Raw genomic sequence first — 21,879 nt, 5'->3', positions numbered from 1 at the left:
TGATTTATACATTAGCACCAAGTTTCTGTAGATACAAGCACGCAGTGAACTGGAAGTGGGACAAGGAAAACCTAAAGAGACTAGAGAATGAATTTAACTTCAAAAGCGAGAGATAAAACGTCAAAATAACCCTCAGAAAGATTAGCTAATTGGGTCTCTGAATCCAAAGGACATCAAAAACGAGGAAATGGTACAAAACAGAAGAGACATGACATCAAGCGAGGGACATCAAATAATTAATATGAAATAAATCAATGTAACTTTTCTCTGTTTTTCTTTCCTTTGCAGAGACTTGTCGAAGAATCCTCTCAGCACTCTGTCGTGGCAGCTCTTCCAGCACCTGCAAATCTCCGAGCTGTAAGTCTTTTGTTTGTGTTTTATAAGAGCAATGTATCATCGCTTCCTGCACTCAATGCAAATTGTGCTCGCTGCATGCCATTGCAATTCCTTTCTTTGTTGTTGAACAAAGTGCTCTAATTTGTCTGGGCACGTGTTAAAGACTGAACCTATAGGCGGTGTAGTGGCACTGTGATCTTATAAGCCATTTGTTGACTTAATTAAGGCGCACAAAGCCAGGCGTAATGGTCTGCTGTGAGGAGGGAGGCTAACCCCATGTTCTTGTTTGTTATGAATATTTTAAGCAATGATTGTGTTTATGAAATGCTCCTTCAGCGCCAGGGAAAACATTTCGATGTCTCCTCGCCCGGTCATTTACACATCATTACGCCCGCCAGCACCGTCCATCATGTGCTACCTTTATTCAAAGATTAAGAAAGGACAAATGAAAGTAAGAATTTGTGATGATCAAAAACAAGGTGATTGAGGAATACCTGGAATTCTGAAATGTCAAAGGTTCCCTATTATACTGTGTTACATCAACATATCACAGGTCTCAGATATATCCAGAGCCTGTCTCTGATTGGCTGAAATACCAAACAGATCATTGCAGCATTACCCATAATCCCCTCTGTTTCAGCCCTGTTTCCAAAGTGCTGATTCTCTGTCTGTTACTTTAGATGAAAATAAGGAGCCCCTCCCCACGCCCCTCTGAGAGAGATTTGGTTACAAAGAACTCAATGGTGCTCTAGGAGGAGATTCAGGTGATAAGGTGGGGGGGGGGGGTTACCTTGGTTGCTGATTGGCTAATGGCTACACAAGACAAAACATCGTGATGACATCATAAAGTGGCCAAAATCTGATCAGCTCATTTTCAGACAGGTTTTTATAGAAATGGATCAAAAAGAGAGAGAATCTTTGTTCCTGAAACTTTCAGGGTCTCTTTCCACAGAGGGGACACATGTTGATGTAGAAGAGACATGAAGAAGAGGGGACACATGTTGATGTAGAAGAGACATGAAGAAGAGGGGACACATAGAAGAGACATGAAGAAGAGGGGACACATGTTGATGTAGAAGAGACATGAAGAAGAGGGGACACATGTTGATGTAGAAGAGACATGAAGAAGAGGGGACACATGTTGATGTAGAAGAGACATGAAGAAGAGGGGACACATGTTGATGTAGAAGAGACATGAAGAAGAGGGACACATGTTGATGTAGAAGAGACATGAAGAAGAGGGGACACATGTTGATGTAGAAGAGACATGAAGAAGAGGGGACACATGTTGATGAAGAAGAGACATGAAGAAGAGGGGACACATGGTGATGTAGAGACATGAAGAAGAGGGGACACATGTTGATGTAGAAGAGACATGAAGAAGAGGGGACACATGTTGATGTAGAAGAGACATGAAGAAGAGGGGACACATGTTGATGAAGAAGAGACATGAAGAAGAGGGGACACATGGTGATGTAGAGACATGAAGAAGAGGGGACACATGTTGATGTAGAAGAGACATGAAGAAGAGGGGACACATGTTGATGTAGAAGAGACATGAAGAAGAGGGGACACATGTTGATGAAGAAGAGACATGAAGAAGAGGGGACACATGTTGATGTAGTAGAGACATGAAGAAGAGGGGACACATGTTGATGTAGAAGAGACATGAAGAAGAGGGGACACATGTTGATGTAGAAGAGACATGGAGAAGAGGGGACACATGTTGATGTAGAAGAGACATGAAGAAGAGGGGACACATGTTGATGTAGAAGAGACATGAAGAAGAGGGGACACATGTTGATGTAGAAGAGACATGAAGAAGAGGATTTTGCATAATAGGCGACCTTTAAAGTCATTTGTTGCAAATATATTGACTCACTCGGGTCACTTTTGATCCACGTTGTGTATCAAAGGGTTAAAACGCTGAGGTACAGCGGGATGTGATGCTACACTATTTCTAGCAGGCGTCCTTGTTGTGCTATTTGAGGTAGAAGCAGGGCAGGTCCTCTGAGAGGCGGCACTCTGCAGGAAGGGAAAGCCCTGCGCTCACTGACACTGTACTTTTGCATTTTTGACATTCGGCTTTACGCTGAGTAGAACTTAAGATAAGATAATATAGTACTTCATTGATCCCAGTTTGTGTTGCAGCAGCATAAAAAGACAAGGCATTGTACAATACAAATTAAAAGACATATAGAAATAAACAAGAAAGTAGAAAATATACATGTTGAATTTACAAATTAGCAATCCCGCGACCCGGCGATAAGTACATGTTTTTACATTTTTAATGCTATTTTATTTCAATTTGAGATGTTTACATTTTGGATTGATCATTTTTAGCCTTTAATTTCTCTAATGTACAATGCCTTGTCTTTTTATCCCTAAAATGTCCCAAATTATGATCAATAAAGTACTTCTTTCCTCATCTTCTCTTATATGGACTTAAATCACACTGTACATTTTACATGTATATATTCAGCTTAATATGTAATATTCCATTTCTCACATACTTATGTAAATAAAATAACTTTCTTTATATCTTGTTATTGTTCATTTGTAAATTCAACATGTATATTTTCTACTTTCTAGTCTTTACATTTGTATTGTACAATGCCATGTCTTTTTATGCTGCTGCAACGCAAACATTTCCCAACGTAGGATCAATAAAGTACTTCTTATTTGATCTGATATCACTGAACGCTCGTTCTCACCCGTCCTGTGTAGGAAGCGAGACCTCATACTGCTTCTTCACAAGTGTCATCTCACTCTGAGCTCTCATCAGAGGCAGATGGGTCTCCCTCATTGTGCCTGTTATTGGGTTGTGAATTCCATTCTTCACTGGATGGAGGAAGTTCTGTACTTCGTCCTACCAGCTGTCCAACTCTCTTTGTAGAAGTTAGTTTGGCCTGTAGCTTCTCTTCTGCTGCAATGTCTTTGTAAATATTGATTCGCGACACAATGCTTTTGAATGAACATGAGCACAGTAGTCCATCATGCTTGTGTGCCAGATTGAACCATAGAGGCTAGTTTTCATCTGCAGTCCCTGGCAAGTTGATGGCATTGAATTGGCATTTAAGCGCTTTGAGCACCAGGAGAAGCGCTATATAAACCACATGTATTTGTATTATTAGTATTGAAAGAAGATAAACAAGAGCACCTTAACACAGAAACAATCTTATGAGGACAATCACAGCACATCGAACGTGTTTTGAAGCACATGTGCAGATTTAAAAGCACATGAATACAAACCCATTCACACACAACAGATACAAATGGACAAACAAGCATATATAAAAGCTTAAAGACATTGGAAAGTAATGATATAACCTCGGCTACAGTTTATGCCGACATAACGTTTGGCTGTCCGCCTGTAATAATGTTTTACAGAGAAAGAGTTCCTCAGATCTGTGGGTATAGTCTTCCAGGTATGCGCTGCTCGATAAGAATATGTACTTTACCTAATATCCCCTTACAGTTCAAACATACTTTTCAATTGTATTTACTCTTAAAGTCGTGTACAGTTGTTTTGAGTGACAGGGGTTAGGGTTAGGGTTAGGGGTCGCTAGTCGGGCTCATATCTGATAACTCAAGGTTCCTTCACTTTGGCCATTATTGTGACACAACTGAGCTACTTTGTTCGAACCCTAATCCACTCTGATACCTATTATATGCCCTCATGAACACACTTCTTTCTGCCGAAGCCGACACACTTATTCGGCATTAAAGGGGACCTATTATGCAAAATCCACTTCTTCACGTCTCTTCTACATCAACATGTGTCCCCTCTTCTTCATGTCTCTTCTACATCAACATGTGTCCCCTCTTCTTCATGTCTCTTCTACATCAACATGTGTCCCCTCTTCTTCATGTCTCTTCTACATCAACATGTGTCCCCTCTTCTTCATGTCTCTTCTACATCAACATGTGTCCCCTCTTCTTCATGTCTCTTCTACATCAACATGTGTCCCCTCTTCTTCATGTCTCTTCTACATCAACATGTGTCCCCTCTTCTTCATGTCTCTTCTACATCAACATGTGTCCCCTCTTCTTCATGTCTCTTCTACATCAACATGTGTCCCCTCTTCTCCATGTCTCTTCTACATCAACATGTGTCCCCTCTTCTTCATGTCTCTTCTACATCAACATGTGTCCCCTCTTCTTCATGTCTATTCTTCATCAACATGTGTCCCCTCTTCTTCATGTCTCTTCTACATCAACATGTGTCCCCTCTTCTTCATGTCTCTTCTACATCAACATGTGTCCCCTCTTCTTCATGTCTCTTCTACATCAACATGTGTCCCCTCTTCTTCATGTCTCTTCTACATCAACATGTGTCCCCTCTTCTTCATGTCTCTTCTACATCAACATGTGTCCCCTCTTCTTCATGTCTCTTCCACATCAACATGTGTCCCCTCTTCTTCATGTCTCTTCTACATCAACATGTGTCCCCTCTTCTTCATGTCTCTTCTACATCAACATGTGTCCCCTCTTCTTCATGTCTCTTCTACATCAACATGTGTCCCCTCTGTGGAAAGAGACTCTGAAAGTTTCAGGAACAAAGATTCTCTCTCTTTTTGATCCATTTCTATAAAAACCTGTCTGAAAATGAGCTGATCAGATTTTGGCCACTTTATGATGTCATAACGATGTGTTGTCTTGTGTAACCATTAGCCAATCACCAACCAAGGTAACCACCCCCCCCCCCCCCCCCCCCCCCCACCTTATCACCTGAATCTCCTCCTAGAGCACCATTGAGTTCTTTGTAACCAAATGTCTCTCAGAGGGGCGTGGGGAGGGGCTCCTTATTTTCATCTAAAGTAACAGACAGAGAATCAGCACTTTGGAAACAGGGCTGAAACAGAGGGGATTATGGGTAATGCTGCAAAGATCTGTTTGGTGTCTCAGCCAATCAGAGACAGGCTCTGTATATATCTGAGACCTGTGATATATTGATGAGAAACAGTATAATAGGGGACCTTTAAACATTCCAGCCTTTACTTTCCCCCTGTGCTTTACTCGTTGGTTTATAGTGGGAGAGGTCAAGATGGTTAACAGGTGATTTTCCTGGCTTGCACCAATCAAGCTTTAGCATCATTTGAAACAGACTCAGATGCTGGGTTGTTTATTTACTGTCGATCAATGTAATCCCCCATGAAGCCAATTATTTTTGTGTATTTAACTTTGAATAAACAACAACTTAATATGGCTTTTTATTATTGGATTATTGATTCAAGGTGTACTTGGCATATTGATGCTATAACTGGTAAAGATGGGGTATTTTCTACTTTCTACACTTTTTAATTGGGGTTAGGGATAAGGTCATATTTGACAGTTATGTTTTCACCAATGCAAACATTATATTTAAAGCTTTTCATACTTTTAACTAGAAAATCTGAGTCACTGAACAGCGTTGCAGTATTATAGTTACAAGTTCAATGACCTTACATTCCTAGAAAGACTACATCTTGTGCAACAGACACAAATAAGTAGCACCGTTTCCTTCCTTAACCGAATCACCGCCACTGCTCACAGCTCTGATGTGCAATCGCATTTCTTCTCGAGCAACCATTTTAAAAGCGCAACAAATGGTGCCTTTGTTGTTCTACATGGAGAGCAGGGCCGGGGTGACGCTTCTCCGTGAATGCTGATGAGGAGTGAGGCTTTATGTCTATTCCATTCGGTATGTTTGGTTAAGAGGTGTCAGTCGGAGTGGCGTGGCGGCACAGACGTGGGCCGAGGCGTCGTGCGAGAAGCAAGCCGTGTGGAATCAGGCCTCGCTAATAGGAAATGAGTCACTCTATCACGGACGTCGCCCTGACATCATTACTCTGTGCACAACCCGACCACATTACCCTGGGAAGTGCCAATCATTCAATCGCGCCAAATGAAGCGGGCACGCCGGGCGGCTATTGCCTTTAATTATTAGAATAATACACAATGCAGTATCAATGATAAGTGCCAACCCACGCCGCTGAACCACATTGATAGTATGCAAATAGAGGTGAAACCAGCTGAAATAATTTCCGTTTTATGTGACGAAAGGAGAGCATGGCCCTTTGCCATGACGCTGTCGCTGCCCCGTGTTATCTCACTCACTCTGGGCGCTGTTATTCTAATTGTGTTTCGTGTTTTTTAACGAAGAAATAGGACCAATTTCAAAGCTGCAACACGGTGACAGTGACCTGAAATTAATAGGACATGAAGAAGGTGTTTTCAAAAGGCTGCTAAATCCCATCAGAAGCATTACATTGACAATGTTTGTGTGGATTAACTCATTGTATATTTCATTGTTTTTATTGCACTGCTGCTCCCAAATTGCCTAAATGACTTTCGTGATCAAAATGATCACAAATGAAATGAAATTAATGAAGTATACGAAGTGCACTCGGTGGGACATATCAATTAAAAGATAATTTGTTCACCTCAAAGCTGCTGATAAAAAGTAGTGAAATCAGCATTAAACATCATGTAGTTTCATCAAAGCATTGTGATTAGAGTGAGTTTGTAATTAAACGCTACATTTCCTGCTTTTAAGTGCGACTTCACACGCAATAAAACATGTTTTACTCAATAACAAAAGAGTGTTTACCCGATTAGATAATCATTTAATCAGCTATTTTATCACGAAGGCAGGACTTCTCTGTCAAACAGTGCCCACTCACTTTGTACCTTTTTATACCTGAATCCACATTTAAAATCCAGCTTTGAAACAAAAGTCGACCTGTGTGATGAGGACGCAGTTAGGAGAAACAAGTCCTTCCTATCAGTCGGTGTAAATTAAATCTGTTTTTATCTTATCAGGCTCTCCTTATCATGCCCCGTGAAGTGTAAATCCCAAACAGTTGCCTTGTTTTGCAGATATTTCACACCCCCTGCTATATCTTAATATCAGTGACAATGCTATCGGAGAAATCTCAACAATCCAGAGTCTTTTGTGGCTCCTGTGAAAAGGCCCCAGCATCACATTGGAGCCGTACAATGGCCATGTGCTGTGTGTTGCCTCTGGATGAGACTCAGATAATCGGATCTGCCTCTTTGTTCGCGTGCCCTTTAGCCAAAGGACCAGAGCCACTGCAGTGTAATGCTCAGCCAATCAGAAGCTTGGAGCAGCAACTCGATTCTAAAACCGCCGCTGTGATATTATTGGAGATTATTTGAAGCGAAAGTTAGACACCAACATCTTCAAGGAAGCTCATTCTGTTTGGTCGACACAGAGAGGAAGATATTTCCTCCTGATTGACTGAAGCCTGAGGCAATGTGCATCCCCCGCCTCTGTGTTCTGTTAGCGCCACTTTAATCCAGAGCAGGGGCCGACGCAAAGTCAAACATCTCAGAGCATAATGAATTCCTTCTTTGAATATGGATAAACTATAACCAGATCAAACCTGTAATCTCCTGATATGACTGCCAGTGGATTAGGATGAATTACACATTTAATTTCATCCAAAGAGCTGCATGACAGGTGGATTACTGACTTTTAACCTTTTATCAGGGTCCAATTGCACTGAGGGCAGACTCTTTACTGAGATGTGTAAGGAATTAAAATCAATATTGAATGACGTAATTTAGCTTAAACACACAGTACATTTAAAACAGTTTTCTTCTGAAAACAGTTCCGGTTAAACTTTACTTTGAAAAGCTGTATTGAAAGGCGTTGCCGTTGACAACAATGACCACTTCCGGTTGTACGTTAACATCGATTACAGCCGTTAAAATGCATTAAATAAAAAGTCATGACAGAGTGTATGAGGAGAAAACGCGTGTGGAGTGATGCAACGTCTAAATCCTCACACAGAAGAACACAGGGAGGGAGGCTCCCTTTTTACGTCAACAGCCGGCATTGAAAGGAGGAGCCATTTATTCAGATATAGGGCCCTTCTCACTTCGGTTAAATGGATTCCTTGCGTCCCTCACTTGTGTCGTTTCCCTGCGACTAGTCCCTCCCACCAGGGAAGCATGGAGGGATGCAAGGAAACCACGAGAAGCAGGGAAATGAGTTTTAAGATGGGACGTCCTTTCCTCCGGAGCGTCACGTGAAGCGATGTCCGTTTGTGATGACGTTGCACAGCTGATCGTCTGACAGCAGCTCTGTCCCTGTTATTTCCACACACCCCCCCGCCTCTGTTAGCACACATTTACTGACACAAACATTTGTATCATCTGTTGTAGACCCCAATAAATAAAATAAAATAAGAACTAATTCTCAAAAAAGATAAACGCCATTCTTAAAATGTATAAACGAACATTAGTTGGATTAATATTGATTAGAGTGCACAAAAGAAATAAAATAATTGAGAGAAGAAAAAGAGATATGTTATCTATCAAAACCCAGTTAGATTAACATTCATTGGATTGCACACTTTGTGTGTTTGTGTGGATATGTAGCACATTAACATTTTAATAGCACTTAATGACTGACTGAATGGAAATGACAATAAATGAAAATGTAAAACGAAAAAAGCGATCTTGAAAATGTTTCCAAAAAATGAATAAAATGATTTTTGACCACTTTGTTGTTCAGATATATCACATATTTGTAACTAAATGAAACAGGAATTGAAACAAAACACAGTATAAACTGAGGAGTGACTCCCGTGAGGTTCATGTATTTTCTTCACTCCGCTGGGGTACTGCTCTCATGTCAAGAAGCATCAGATCAGTGCATGCACTGCATCGTCCAATCAGTGAGCGATACACAGTAAGGGGGCGGGGCGAGTGTCTGAGGATTTCATCGAAGGATGGTCTGGTGGTTCCTCGGTTATAGCTCCTCCATTATCGCTCCTCGCTCCTCGCTGCTCGGTCCTCCGGCAAAAATAAGCCCATTATTGGGACGCTACTCAAGATGGCGCAGACAAATCAACTTCCGGTGAGACCGAGACCGAGGAGCGAGGAAATGAAAAATAAGAGAAGTGAGAAGGGCCCATAGACGGGGGGTTCCTGGCTCGTTCGCTCTTCTTCACCCCATCGCTGCAGCACCGGGACCACAGCTGTTTTGTCCAGGGTCGGCTCTAGAACAAATCAAATGGGGGGGCAATCATTTACCAAGGGGGGGCACACACTTTCGACACTGTCAATCACCCCATTCTGATTGACAAGCTAAAAGCAATTGGTTTTGATAAACTATCGGTGAGCTGGATGCAATCCTACCTGGAGGGGAGAGAACAGATGGTGGAGGTAAACGGTACTCTGTCCCCCCCCTCCCAGTGAGCTGTGGTGTTCCACAAGGAAGCATATTAGGTCCGTTACTGTTCCTAATTTATGTAAATGACATGTCATCAGCATGTGACTGCAACTTGTTCCTGTTCGCGGACGACTCAGCCCTGCTGGTCTCTGACAGGAGCAGGTTGCAGGTTGAAAAAACCCTCAGCTCCGAGCTCGGCAGAATCTGCACCTGGCTCGCCGATAATAAATTATCATTACACCTGGGTAAAACAGAGTCCATTCTCTTCGGTTCGAAACATAATCTCAGCAAATCCGACGACTTCTCAGTTGCAGTGGGCGACATTATTGTCACAAGTAAGAAGGAAATTACATACCTAGGATCTATTCTTGAGGCAAACCTCTCCTGTGACAAAATGGCATCCAATGTAATAAAAAAAGTCAATCAAAGAACTTGATTCCTATACCGGATGTCCTCTCTGGTAAACAAAAACACCCTGAAAACTCTGTCAGGAGCACTCATTCAAGGGTACTATGACTATGCTTGCACGTCATGGTACCATAGCACCTCCAAGGCGCTAAAAATAAAACTTCAAACATCGCAAAATAAACTGGTCAGACTACTGCTTGACCTTTCATCTAGAACCCACCTCACCTCTGCCCACTTTGACAACCTAGGATGGCTTAGAGTAGACGACAGAGTACAGCTACTTGCAATGGGCCTGGTCTACAAGATCCACTACACCTCTATGGTACCCATGTACATGTCAAAATTATTCCCAAAGGTCAAGGAATACCATGATCATAACACCAGAGGGAGCTCCACAAATCATGTGAAACCCAGATTTGGCACAAAAAAGGGGGAATACACGTTTCGCAATTATGCCACATCAAGGTGGAACGCTCTTCCCACAACTGTAAAGGAAAGTAAAACTATACTTACCTTCAAAACCTCTCTTAAAGAGCACCTTCGGGGGAGAGCATTGCAAAACTGGCCCCGGTAATGGTACAAATCTCTACCTGTCGTTCAATGGACAGCTTCCCCCCCCCCCCCATCTATGTATATACTCGCATTTTATACTCTGTTACTAACTGTATATCTGTAGACTTGGTATGTCTTAAATGTCCGGTTAGGATGTATTAGAACGAAATCTAAAATGAAATTTGTAAACAAGCAATCTGTATGTAAAAAACCACCTGTATGTAAATTGTAAATAAGCCATCTGTATGTCAAATATGTCTTATATGTCTGAAATGACATGATGAATTGGAAATGGGGGACCCTGATGTAAACAAGACGAAAGTCTTTCTCTGGTCTGCATCCCCTTAACAATTGTATGTTTTGAGCTGTACTGTACTGTACCCAATATACAAGCTGTTAATACACTTTTCAATCAATCAATCAATCAATCAATCTGCCGTCAACAACCAACACACAAACACCAACGCAACTTCAATTTAAAAAAACATGCTGTAAAGCTATTGTCTCTCACACACATTGCAGGGGTGTAGTGCTATTTTATAGCGCGCCTATGACCTGTGCATGCACGGTTGTGGCACGATCACCAAAACAGAAACATATGGACATAGGCCACCATATGAAAAGTGTGCAAATGTATTTAGTATCCTATCCATGTGAACATGTTTTAGGTGGGGGGTGGACCTAACGTCCTCTAGGAGGGTCTGGGGGCATGCTCCCCCGGGAAGATTATTTTTAAAATATTGAAGTTAAAAGCATCAATCTGGTGCACTTTGAGAGCAAAATGAAGAGATCTATGGATACATCTCTCAACATCCATATGAAACAGAACTGTAAACAGATTTACTTTTTCTTTATGGATATTTTACTAATCATTCCCCTTTTAAATGGTATTCTTGTGTTATTGTCCTATAGTATTTCATACCCGTTTTTCATTTATTCTCTTATTCTTTAATAGGCTAACTATAATGATCATATAAAGGTAGCCTATTCCTCGCAAATACTTGTTTACATAAATGGTCACCAAACCGTTTGAGACCCACTGAGATAACTTACACTAAAGTTAACTATCTAAACACTGAGAGAGTCCTTACCTCACTGAGCTGACGTTATAAGATCCTCTCAGTCTGACAGGAGAGGACTCTCCTCCACCTTGGTGTAGAAACAGCTCTTTATATCCGTTAGCATAGCTAGCTAACCAGATGCTAACAACAATATTCCACGTTACCGCTCGCGCACTGACACAATGCGCTCGTGCCACACACAGAGAGCCGAGCTTGAATGAAACACAGAGACCCATGTACTTGTACTGTACTGTATATCATATTATTTTCGATGGCTTTACTGTATAATCAGTGTAACAGATGGACAGATCGCCACTGGGCTTTCATCTAAACACACAGCCACGTAATGATAACAAAACAAAAGTCGGGGTCATTGATCAAGCAACACACCAATCAGAGAGCAGCAGTGAGCACACCTCAGGCTGTGTTTCATATAAAGAATAAATAAAGAATACAAATGTGTATTCTTTATTTCTGATGTATTTCACACAAAAAACTTTTGGTGGAAACGTTTTAACTTATATGATTAAAAAAAAAAACGGCAAAGCGGCAATAAGGCTTGCCCACCCTGCGTTGGGGGGGGCACAATGACTCATTTGGGGGGGCATGGCCCGCGAATGACCCCCCATGACGCCGACCCTGGTTTTGTCCCACTACCTTCTGTTTGTTTCATTACCATGCTACTTAATTAAAGTTACCAATTTGACCCTTTTCAGAGACTCCATTGGTGTCTTTATTTTAACTTCTCTCCTGGACGCGAGAACAACAAACACAATCCAACAGATGACATGACATTCACACCGACTATTCAAAATGCACGAGCAGAGGCTGGGTTGTGGGCAGCAGCCTGGACCCTGACTGCATGGTATTTAACTGACATGTGTTAATTTGGAATAAACCGCTTAAGATGAGTCATATATGTTGAAAGGGGGTAATAATATAGTTCAAAGAGCAAGACAGTGACAAGAAAACAAAACTAATTCAATGCAACCACAGACAAGACTGCTACAATCACAACACAAACATATACGACACTAATTTGTACGTAACTCATTTAAGGCCACAGAGAGAACACATGCATTTCCCCAGCAATACAATACATAGATAAATACCAACCTAGTGTTTTGTACTTTAATTAATCAATTGCATGTACAGTTAACAGCTTAAAAGAAGACAACGCATGTTCAACCACTGGAACATAAGTTAAGCGTTGTATCTATAAATTATCTTTTACCTACGGTTTTGGATACTGAGTGGAATAAAAGTATTTAGGGGAAATTAAGCAACCGTTGCTTATTTTAACAGTTTTATGTGAAGCTGTTACAAGTACAAATGAAAACACATGGCAAGCAAAGGCTCTAAAGGCTCTAGATCAGGGGTGGCCAACCAGTCAGAGGTTAAGAGCCACATTTTTTCTATGTTACTGCAAAGAGCCACATCAAACACACAGTCACTGATACCGCTTGTTTCAGTTTTTTGTTTTCAGGAGACAAGATTTCAACCACGTCACTGGTACATTTTTGTGGCATTGGGATATATATTTTTTAAATCCTCTGGAGCAGAGAGAGGAGCTGTGGATTATTGATTAATGCATCAGAGTTTCTTAGGGTCAAAAACACTAAACTCACAACTTCAAATGAAAGCGTTTAGTTTATTTAATAAAAGAGCCCATGTTCAATGTGAAAAGTGACAGTAGTTATAGATTATTTGCAATTTGGTGCGATATATTTAAAAAAAAATTATATATATTTTTTAAACACCTTGAATTTCAGGGGGGGGCGCGGGGCTCCGTTGGCGGGGTGCAGCGCCCTTCCAAGACAATGGTAGGGGAATCACTGGATAGTAATGTTTAATCACAGGTTTTCCCCCACTCAAAAAGTGATTGGTTCACTGCATCGCAGGTATTATTGTGATTGGCTCTTGGGCCACATCAAAATTAGACGCGCTGTCATCCTCTCATACTGACACCACACATACACACGTAGGGAGAGCCGGGACGAAAGTAACACGGGACGAAAGTAACACGGAACGAAAGTAACACGGAACGAAAGTAACGGAGCAATTTTATCCGAGCCCAAACAACTTTGACCGGCCAAATTACGTCAGAATTATCAGCATTCAATACTTAACAGACCTACTAAATATCAGGTTTAACTGTCAGGAGTAGTGTTGTCACGATACCAACATTTTGGTTTCGATACTAAGTCAAGAATTGCGATTCCGATTATTTTTCGATACTTTTCTTAAAAAAAGGGAAACAGTCTTAAATGTAATTATTGTGCTTTATTTCACACCAGAACCATAACCATAACACACACTTTTAAACAATGAGAACAATAAATACAATAAATGACAAGAATTCGTATTAAATCAAATTAATACATTTCTTACAGACAGGCCTCGTGGTGTCCGTAGGCTTGCCCTCACTGTCAGAGATATAGCTAAAATACTTCCACATTTAGCTTCTGGCGTCTTTTTAGTCAACAAGCCGAGGCGCAGCGGCAGTTGCACTCCCACTTGCAGCCATGCTTCTCGTTTTCTCACATGCTCTGGCAGCTAGCGCGTGCACGAGAGAGGGGAGGGACTTAGAGCGTGCTTGAGAGGGGCGGGACTGTAGGCACGGCTGCAGAGCAGGGAGTGGAAGCAAAGCGCTGAACACACACAGCTCTTATTTAAACGGCGCTTTCTCACCGGAGTACTTTCCGCCGTCATTCTTAAACGGAGGAATCGTAACGTTTTTAACGGCAGGGTATCGCGGTATACCTTTCAAGTATCGGTACACCGTGCACCACTAGTCAGGAGTCAGTGTCTCTCCCCCAAACTCACACATATAAAATTCAATATGAACTGAAGAGCCGCATGAAACTAGGCAAAGAGCCGCATGCGGCTCGAGAGCCGCAGGTTGGCCACCCCTGCTCTAGATGATGTCTGCTCGAAAAAGACGTTTGGAAGATATTTTAGGTCTTATTTATCTTATTATTATTATTCGTCCTCATTCTTGTGCTTTTCCCTATGTCCTTCAACACGTTTGAATGTTCACTCATTACAAGCATACGGCAACTTTTCAATGTTGCCGAAAAATCTGATTGTTCCGCGCGAGACATGTTTGTTTTAATATTGGAAAATGCTATATTTTAAGATATGTCGGCATTAATATGCATTTGAATACGATTTATGGCTAGAAATGTAAATTTGACTTTCTTTACCTATAGTGAATGTGCAAACTATCTACCCAATTTATAATTTAAAGCCATTTATAGGATACTGTGGTATCTTACTGCAGTGTAATGACAAAACCGTACTAGATATATATCATTTTGTAGATACATCTTTCGTCTCACACATGTAAGACAGAGTTGAAAGTGTCCCGACTGAAATCTTTGACTGTGAAGAAAAATGGTCTGAATCTTCTCCGGCTCACTTTGTCCATTTTCCCCACCTGGCGCCTCTCTGACCTGACCCGGGTGTCGCCTCTCCGTCACATGATTGCTGTGCAGGTGGTGTGTCGATAAGCCACAGTCAGGTCTGGCTCTTCAGACAAATAAAGCCTGTAAAAAAAAAAAAGTCTGGTTTAAAAAAGACATCCTGCAGAGATGCTGACTGGCCGAGTGGCTGCAAGCTCACAGAAAAGCACTGATGGGACTAAACGGTGATTTATTTATTTGCAGCATTCTGCTTTTATCCATGACATAAGCAGAAGATTCAGCGTGAGAATGATGGAGCACGTCCAGCGACAAACAGTGCAAGTGTGGTGAAGCAATGATGCACACTTAGTACGGTGTGGTAAGAAGCAGCACATTTAGCAAGGATCAGGGGAAAACGCTTATGTTGAAAAAGCTCTTGCTGACGAGAAGAGTATTACATCTGACATTGGTTGAGTCACCTCTCCACGTTTATTCCCCCTGATTGATTTATTATTTTTCTAAACTCTAATCTCTCGAACCCCCTGCTGTACGCTAAAATACATTGACATTTCTGACAGATGAAGAGCAACTGTGATGTAGCAACCGTGCAGTAAAAGATGACACCCGTACATGGGAACATCTGGTTATTCAGCCTATGAATAGATGTCCAACTGTCAATCACCCGCGTGAAGACTCGAGAAGCCAATCTGATGGCATGACAGCTATTATATATTTCCCCCTCTATTATAATAATGACTACAGGCAACAATGTTTGAGTGACAAGTGATCTATGGGAAGTGTTGCTCAGAAAAACAACCGCAATGAGTTCCTTTTCATCAAACATGGAGGCAAACAATAGAGTGATATGATTTTTTTTTAAAACAGCAACACAATGCAAATACCATGAAAAACACATGACTTACTGTGGTCTCTTCTCTTTTGCAGCACTTAGCCTACTGCATACACTTTACAATGATGACGGCTGCAGATGCATTTTACATTTCCAACATAAGCAAAACAAATTGGTTTTAATTTCCAGTCAACCTTCTTTTTTGTCACTTGCTCGCCAGCTGGTTCAAGCTGTTTAAACTCATAACTTTACCTCCTACTGACTTTATGTTTATAGTTGTCAATTTTAAATGAAAAATATACAAGAGGCTCATTAAATGTGCTGGCTTAATACATAATATGCTGCTTAAAGGATAGCTAACTAGCGTAAGCTAACTAGCCTAAAATAACTAGCCTAAGATAACTAGCTTAATATAACTAGTTTAAGATAACTAGCTTAAAATAACTAGCTTAAGAAAACTAGCTTAAGATAACTAGCTTAAAATAACTAGCCTAAGATAACTCGCTTAAAATAACTAGCCTAAAATAACTAGCCTAAGATAACTTGCTTAAAATAACTAGATTAAGATAACTAGCTTAAGATAACTAGCTTAACATAACTAGCTTAAAATAACTAGCCTAAGATAACTAGCTTAAAATAACTAGCCTAAAATAACTAGCCTAAGATAACTAGCTTAACATAACTAGATTAAGATAACTAGCTTAAGATAACTAGCTTAAGATAACTAGCTTAAAATAACTAGCCTAAGATAACTAGCTTAAAATAACTAGCCTAAAATAACTAGCCTAAGATAACTAGTTTAAAATAACTAGCCTAAGATAACTAGCTTAAGATAACTAGCTTAAGATAACTAGCCTAATATAACTAGCTTAAAATAACTAGCCTAAGATAACTAGCTTAAAATAACTAGCCTAAAATAACTAGCCTAAAATAACTAGCTTAAGATAACTAGCTTAAGATAACTAGCTTAAGATAACTAGCGTAATCTAACGTGTAAACTCTGCAAATTCGTTGATTACTTCACCTGCTGACATCTTAGGTTTCCAGTTGTTATTGTAAAAACTAAAACCACATCAAAGGTTCAGGGCTTAACAGGTTAAATGTGAACTTAATGACTAAATACAACATATCATTGATGCTTAAACTAGATTTCCAAGGCAGCCATTCAATTACCTTGGAAGTAGCATGGTTGATTCAGTCATATTCATGTAGTAAATCGGGACTTCACTCAAATATCATGCACCATCTTGTAACCCACAACCATTGTTTGTCCATTTTGGGCATTGGTACAAATCCAAGTAGAAAGAGATCATGAATATCTGAGAAGTGTGGGTTTTTGTTGTTTTCATTTTGAATCAACTCGTCCCTAGTTTCCAGTTTCCTTGTAAAACAAATATAAATCCATGCAGTTTACTTATTATGAAGCTTAAGGGGAAACAATAGATTGGCGCTGTCGGCAGGTGTACTTATAGTAAGGGTTGAATGCATCACCATCTACATTTACTGTATTATATTAAGAGTAACTAACACTAACATATTTCAGCTGAATCACAATAAACGCAGGCATCCGAGGAAATGCACCCAAGATCAGCAGCACTGTGGTAAATAAAGCGATTTATTAAACACACAGGATTTTAAAAACCTCACATAATTTCTGACAACAGTATGAGGAGAGCATTCAAGCTGAGATCAAAGCGCTGAGTAACAATGTGGTATAGCTTATCGCTGCCTGTGATCCACGGCTCCTCAGCCAAAGCACCTGTGTGTATATTTCCCAGAAAAACAGCCTCCGGTGGTGATCATTACGTCTTCTCTGAGGAGCGGGGGGATCGTTAGCCAGCTCCATGGAAACATCACGCTGTTAGCTCTCCGTATCGGGGGTCACGCTGCTGTTTGCTTTGGTTCTTTTCCAAGTCTAATCTGCTCTCCTCGAGACATTTATCAACTTCCAGCTGTCAGTTTCATGTCTTTTATTCGTCTTGTATAGATCGTGGAGTGGTGGCATCACAACGATGTTACTGTACAACAGCGTTAAGATACAAAAATGTGTCCCGGTCAAATGGGAGAAATTCCGGTAAAATATTATTTGACCGGAACATTTAAAAAGCCTATTGAAGAAGAAGATGTAACTTATTGTCATTACGTAGTACAGGTGCTATGTAACGAAACGGTTTCTCTGCATTTGACCCATCCTAGTGTTAGGAGCAGTGTGCTGCCATTATGAACGGCGCCCAGGGAGCAGTGTAGGGAACGGTGCCTTGCTCAGGGACACCTCGGTAGCACTTGGTCTTTCTGGGACTTGAACTGGTGACCTTCCAGTTGCCAAGCCAAGTCCCTATGGACTTCGCCACCACCGCCCTATGTTTTAACTCTTAACAAAAATAACTTCCCCCAGCTTTAGGCCAACATATTCTCGTCAAAAAAGTACGCACGGCTCTAAACACCCTCATTGTAGGCCTCTTGCATTAATGTCAATGTATGTATATTATTAACCAGCACTTATTAATTATATTACTTAGTTGTATAACCCATTTTTCTAGGCCCTTTTTTGTTGTATGTATATATGTCACACTGTGGGACTGCGGGAAACGGTATCTTGAGATTTCTGTATGTATAACACATGTAGACATTTTGACAATAAAGCTGACTTTGACTTATGTTAAAATAAATAAATAATGATTTACAAAATAAAAGGGGACAAATACATACAGTTTCTAATAATAAAATGCACGTAGGCCTGTATGGATCATAACAATTGAACTATTCTAACTTATCTTTTATACACTTCACGTTATGCTTAAGTGGAATCATTTCCCCTACATATTATGACGGGAGAGATTGAAATTTGAAAGATTTTACGGCGAACTTAAACACAGCTGTACATTATTGGCTGGTGTTTGAAACCTTCTCATTTAAATGGACCCCCTTTCTGCCTGTTTGCAGCTGCATGTCGGCCCTGCACAGCTCTGCCCAGAGGAATAGTGTCATATATGGAGGTGGTGGTTCTTATTAACAATTAACATAATTACAGTATGAAGGGACCGCCTGCGCCCTGCTCTGCTGAGCTTTGATCCCTTGTGGTTGAACTTGCTCAGCGTTTAGTCCTCTAACGCATCGACATGGAGGAAACCACCTGTCTGTGATGAGAGCTCCTCTGTGCTGCAGTCAATACTGCCAGCTTTTATAGCCCACATTAGGAGTGGTGCACTGTGGGGTGTTTCGTTTCTACCTGCAATTTAAAGGAGATATTTGTTTAACTCGGTATTCAAACTGGTAAACTAGGGGCTATGTTTATACTTTTTTAGTAGTAGGTTGTTCTGTTGCACTGTATATATATACCTATAGTGAAACTCTAGATATATATATCCTTCTACTGTACATATGTACATATTAGCTGTTTCTTTTTTACAATATCTTCATCTCATTTGCAATGGCTTGTGAACATGCTTATGTAACAAAACTATTTCCCACTTTGGGATCAATAAAGTATATTTTTCGACTCAATATATTTTTTAAATAAGAAAAAGGTGTTTAAGAGAGTCACAAGTGTTTTTATTGCAACTATGATATAGTGCGTACTGGACTTGGAAAGCATTCAGACCTTCATGTTGTGGAATTTACTGTTTAATAACCAGAGTCATTGATTCCCGAAAAACATTTCCTGGAAAATAAAATGTACTCTCTCTTTTTCCGTCTGTTATTCAGTTTGTTTATCAGATAACAAAGACAGTTATTGTACAGGGTGTCCGCGGGGTGTTAAAAAGTATTAAGGCTATTCAAAAGTATTAAACTGCATTTCCCAAGGTATTACATTTTGTAGCTTTTTTTCAATAAGTATCTAAATGGTCCAAAGAGGTTGTATTCTACAGTGTGCCTGAATGTAATCATGGCGTAGGTGTGTAGTGTGATTCTGTGTAGTTTATTTATGGCATCCCGTTGGACTTGACGTCATCTGAACAGGACATCGCACGCTCACTGCTTGATAGCACGAAGGTCCGTTTACGCCGGTTGCTAAGCAACATCGTTATGGGGAAATGCAAGTCTGCGTCCAAATGGTTGGAAGATAAGGAGGAAGGACAATCAATAGTGTATATAGTCAATGTGAGGTGAAGTGTGTCGCCAAGGTAACCGGTTAGAACTCCAAGTGGTGATGAGGTCTTAAAATGTACGGAAAGGGTCTTAAAAGAGGTCTTAAAAGGTTTTACATTTGACTTCAGAATTCCAGCATATACCCTGTTGTAGCTAGACTTGTCGACAGTACATGTTGCCTGAGATAATACCTGGAAAGTATTAGTTGTCTTTTTAATCTCTTCCATTTACAGTTATGTTTTTTCCATCACAGATCTAACAAAAAAGTGTTTTTGTTGCTCGATAAAGAATCAGTGTTTTCAACAAATTGCTGCAATTGAAGACACAAGGAAGTCGTACACTTTTAGATGTTATCTCGTTATTGTTTTCTCTTCATAATGCACTGGAAAAACCAACACATAAAGAACAGAATGGATATATTTGGTGTATCCAATTATCTCACACCTCCACAGTGAAAGGCTCAGTATCAGATCCAGTGAACACCTGCACATAATAACCCAGATCCACCTGCGCAAATCTATTCTCATTACTTGATATAGCACGGTGGACATAGCACATTCATTATTCATGCTTTCTGCAAACTCCTACTGACCTCTGTCAAGGACATTTGGACAGGCATTCATCTTGGCAAAATTGGCCAATCACAGCCTCTAAATTGGACATATGCAAAAACGCAGAGGTGGAGTATGTGGAATAATGTGACTCTGCCTCTGCACACAGCACTGAGAGTGATACGTGTGCACACAGGCCTAATGACACCTTTCTGAATCTAATACAGCCGCAGAATGATGGCCCGGGCTCTGATTTGACCTTCGACCTTCTCACATTTAAAATGCCGCAGAGATGGCGTTCATTGTTTTTCATCTGGTCTGTTTATCTGAATGCATATGAAGCCATGCATCCTGTGTGACTGTCATACATGCCAGGGTATTATGGGTAAGCAGTCAATTGATTTGTGTTAGTGTTGGAGTACTATATATTTTATTTTTGGGATATTTATTGTGGAATAATGCTGCTGATTTGGTGATGGTTTGCATGCAGATTGAGATTGTTATTGCTTCCTTTATTGCTGTTGCTAATAGAGAAGTGTGTAGCAGCAGACCGAAGTTTGTGTCGTCTCTTAAACACTAGATTGTATTTAATTTCTCCTCTTAATCAGATAAGATAAAGATAAGAGGTACTTTATTGATCCCAATTTGGGAAAAGTTTGCATTGCAGCAGCATAAAAAACAACAAAACAAGGCGTAGCACATAAGTAGAAATCAAAGAGTAGAAATAAGCAAGAATTGAAACATCTCAAAATAGAATTAAAGCAGCATTAAAAAGTAGAACATTTACAATAGGCTGTGAAGATAAACCATTTATAAAACACTATCAAACTATTAATCAGCAGCATTATTCCAAAAACAATTAAATCCATACCATAAACAGTGCCAATAATACCACAAATGAATGGACGACACAGCATGTAAGACAGTTGCACCCAAACAGTGGAACAATAGAAAACATCTGATTTGCGTCTACATTATGAACCGTCCAGGTCTGTTTTTAGTCCGAACTAAACATGGAGATGCAGCGTTTAGCAATTATATTATAGATTATATTTATTATAGAACCTCCTCTTTTTCCAAATCAGCCTTTTTCCTTTTTGCCGCTGCTTTCGATTCAATCTTCTTTCACTGCACTGTAACTTTTATTCTTGTGTTTTATACCAGTTTTATTCTATTTTATCTGGTTTAATTGTATTCTCTTGGCTTTTTAACGACTGTTTTTAAATGTATTTTAAAGTAATTTTAGAAGACGCACTGAAAGCTTACATTTGTTTTGCCTTGCTAATGCCTTTCAATTCAGCCTTTTGTTATAAAGAGTATACTTCCTGTTTGAAGCCTGATTATAACACGGTAAATGGCTGTTCTTATATATCTCTTTATCAGGTCTTCTCGACCCCTCAGAGCTCTTTACAAACTACCAGTCATTCACCCATTCACACCTCAT

At 40.2% G+C, this 21,879-nt stretch overlaps 1 protein-coding gene across 1 annotated transcript in view; it reads left to right on the top strand.

The window, feature by feature from the left end:
* Nucleotides 1-288: 288 nt before the first annotated feature.
* LOC117558005 (NT-3 growth factor receptor-like) overlaps nt 289-21,879 on the top strand; it is a gene marked incomplete at its 5' end in the record, with an annotated part of 43,755 nt that continues 22,164 nt past the window's right edge. The window contains one exon of the mRNA XM_034233964.1: nt 289-357. Coding sequence (XP_034089855.1) covers nt 289-357 — 69 coding nt within the window. The remainder of the gene's footprint in view (nt 358-21,879) is intronic.

Source organism: Gymnodraco acuticeps, unplaced genomic scaffold (genome assembly GCF_902827175.1).
Source record: "Gymnodraco acuticeps unplaced genomic scaffold, fGymAcu1.1, whole genome shotgun sequence".
Classification (NCBI taxonomy): Eukaryota; Metazoa; Chordata; class Actinopteri; order Perciformes; family Bathydraconidae; genus Gymnodraco; species Gymnodraco acuticeps.
This window is presented reverse-complemented; position numbering and strand designations above follow the sequence as displayed.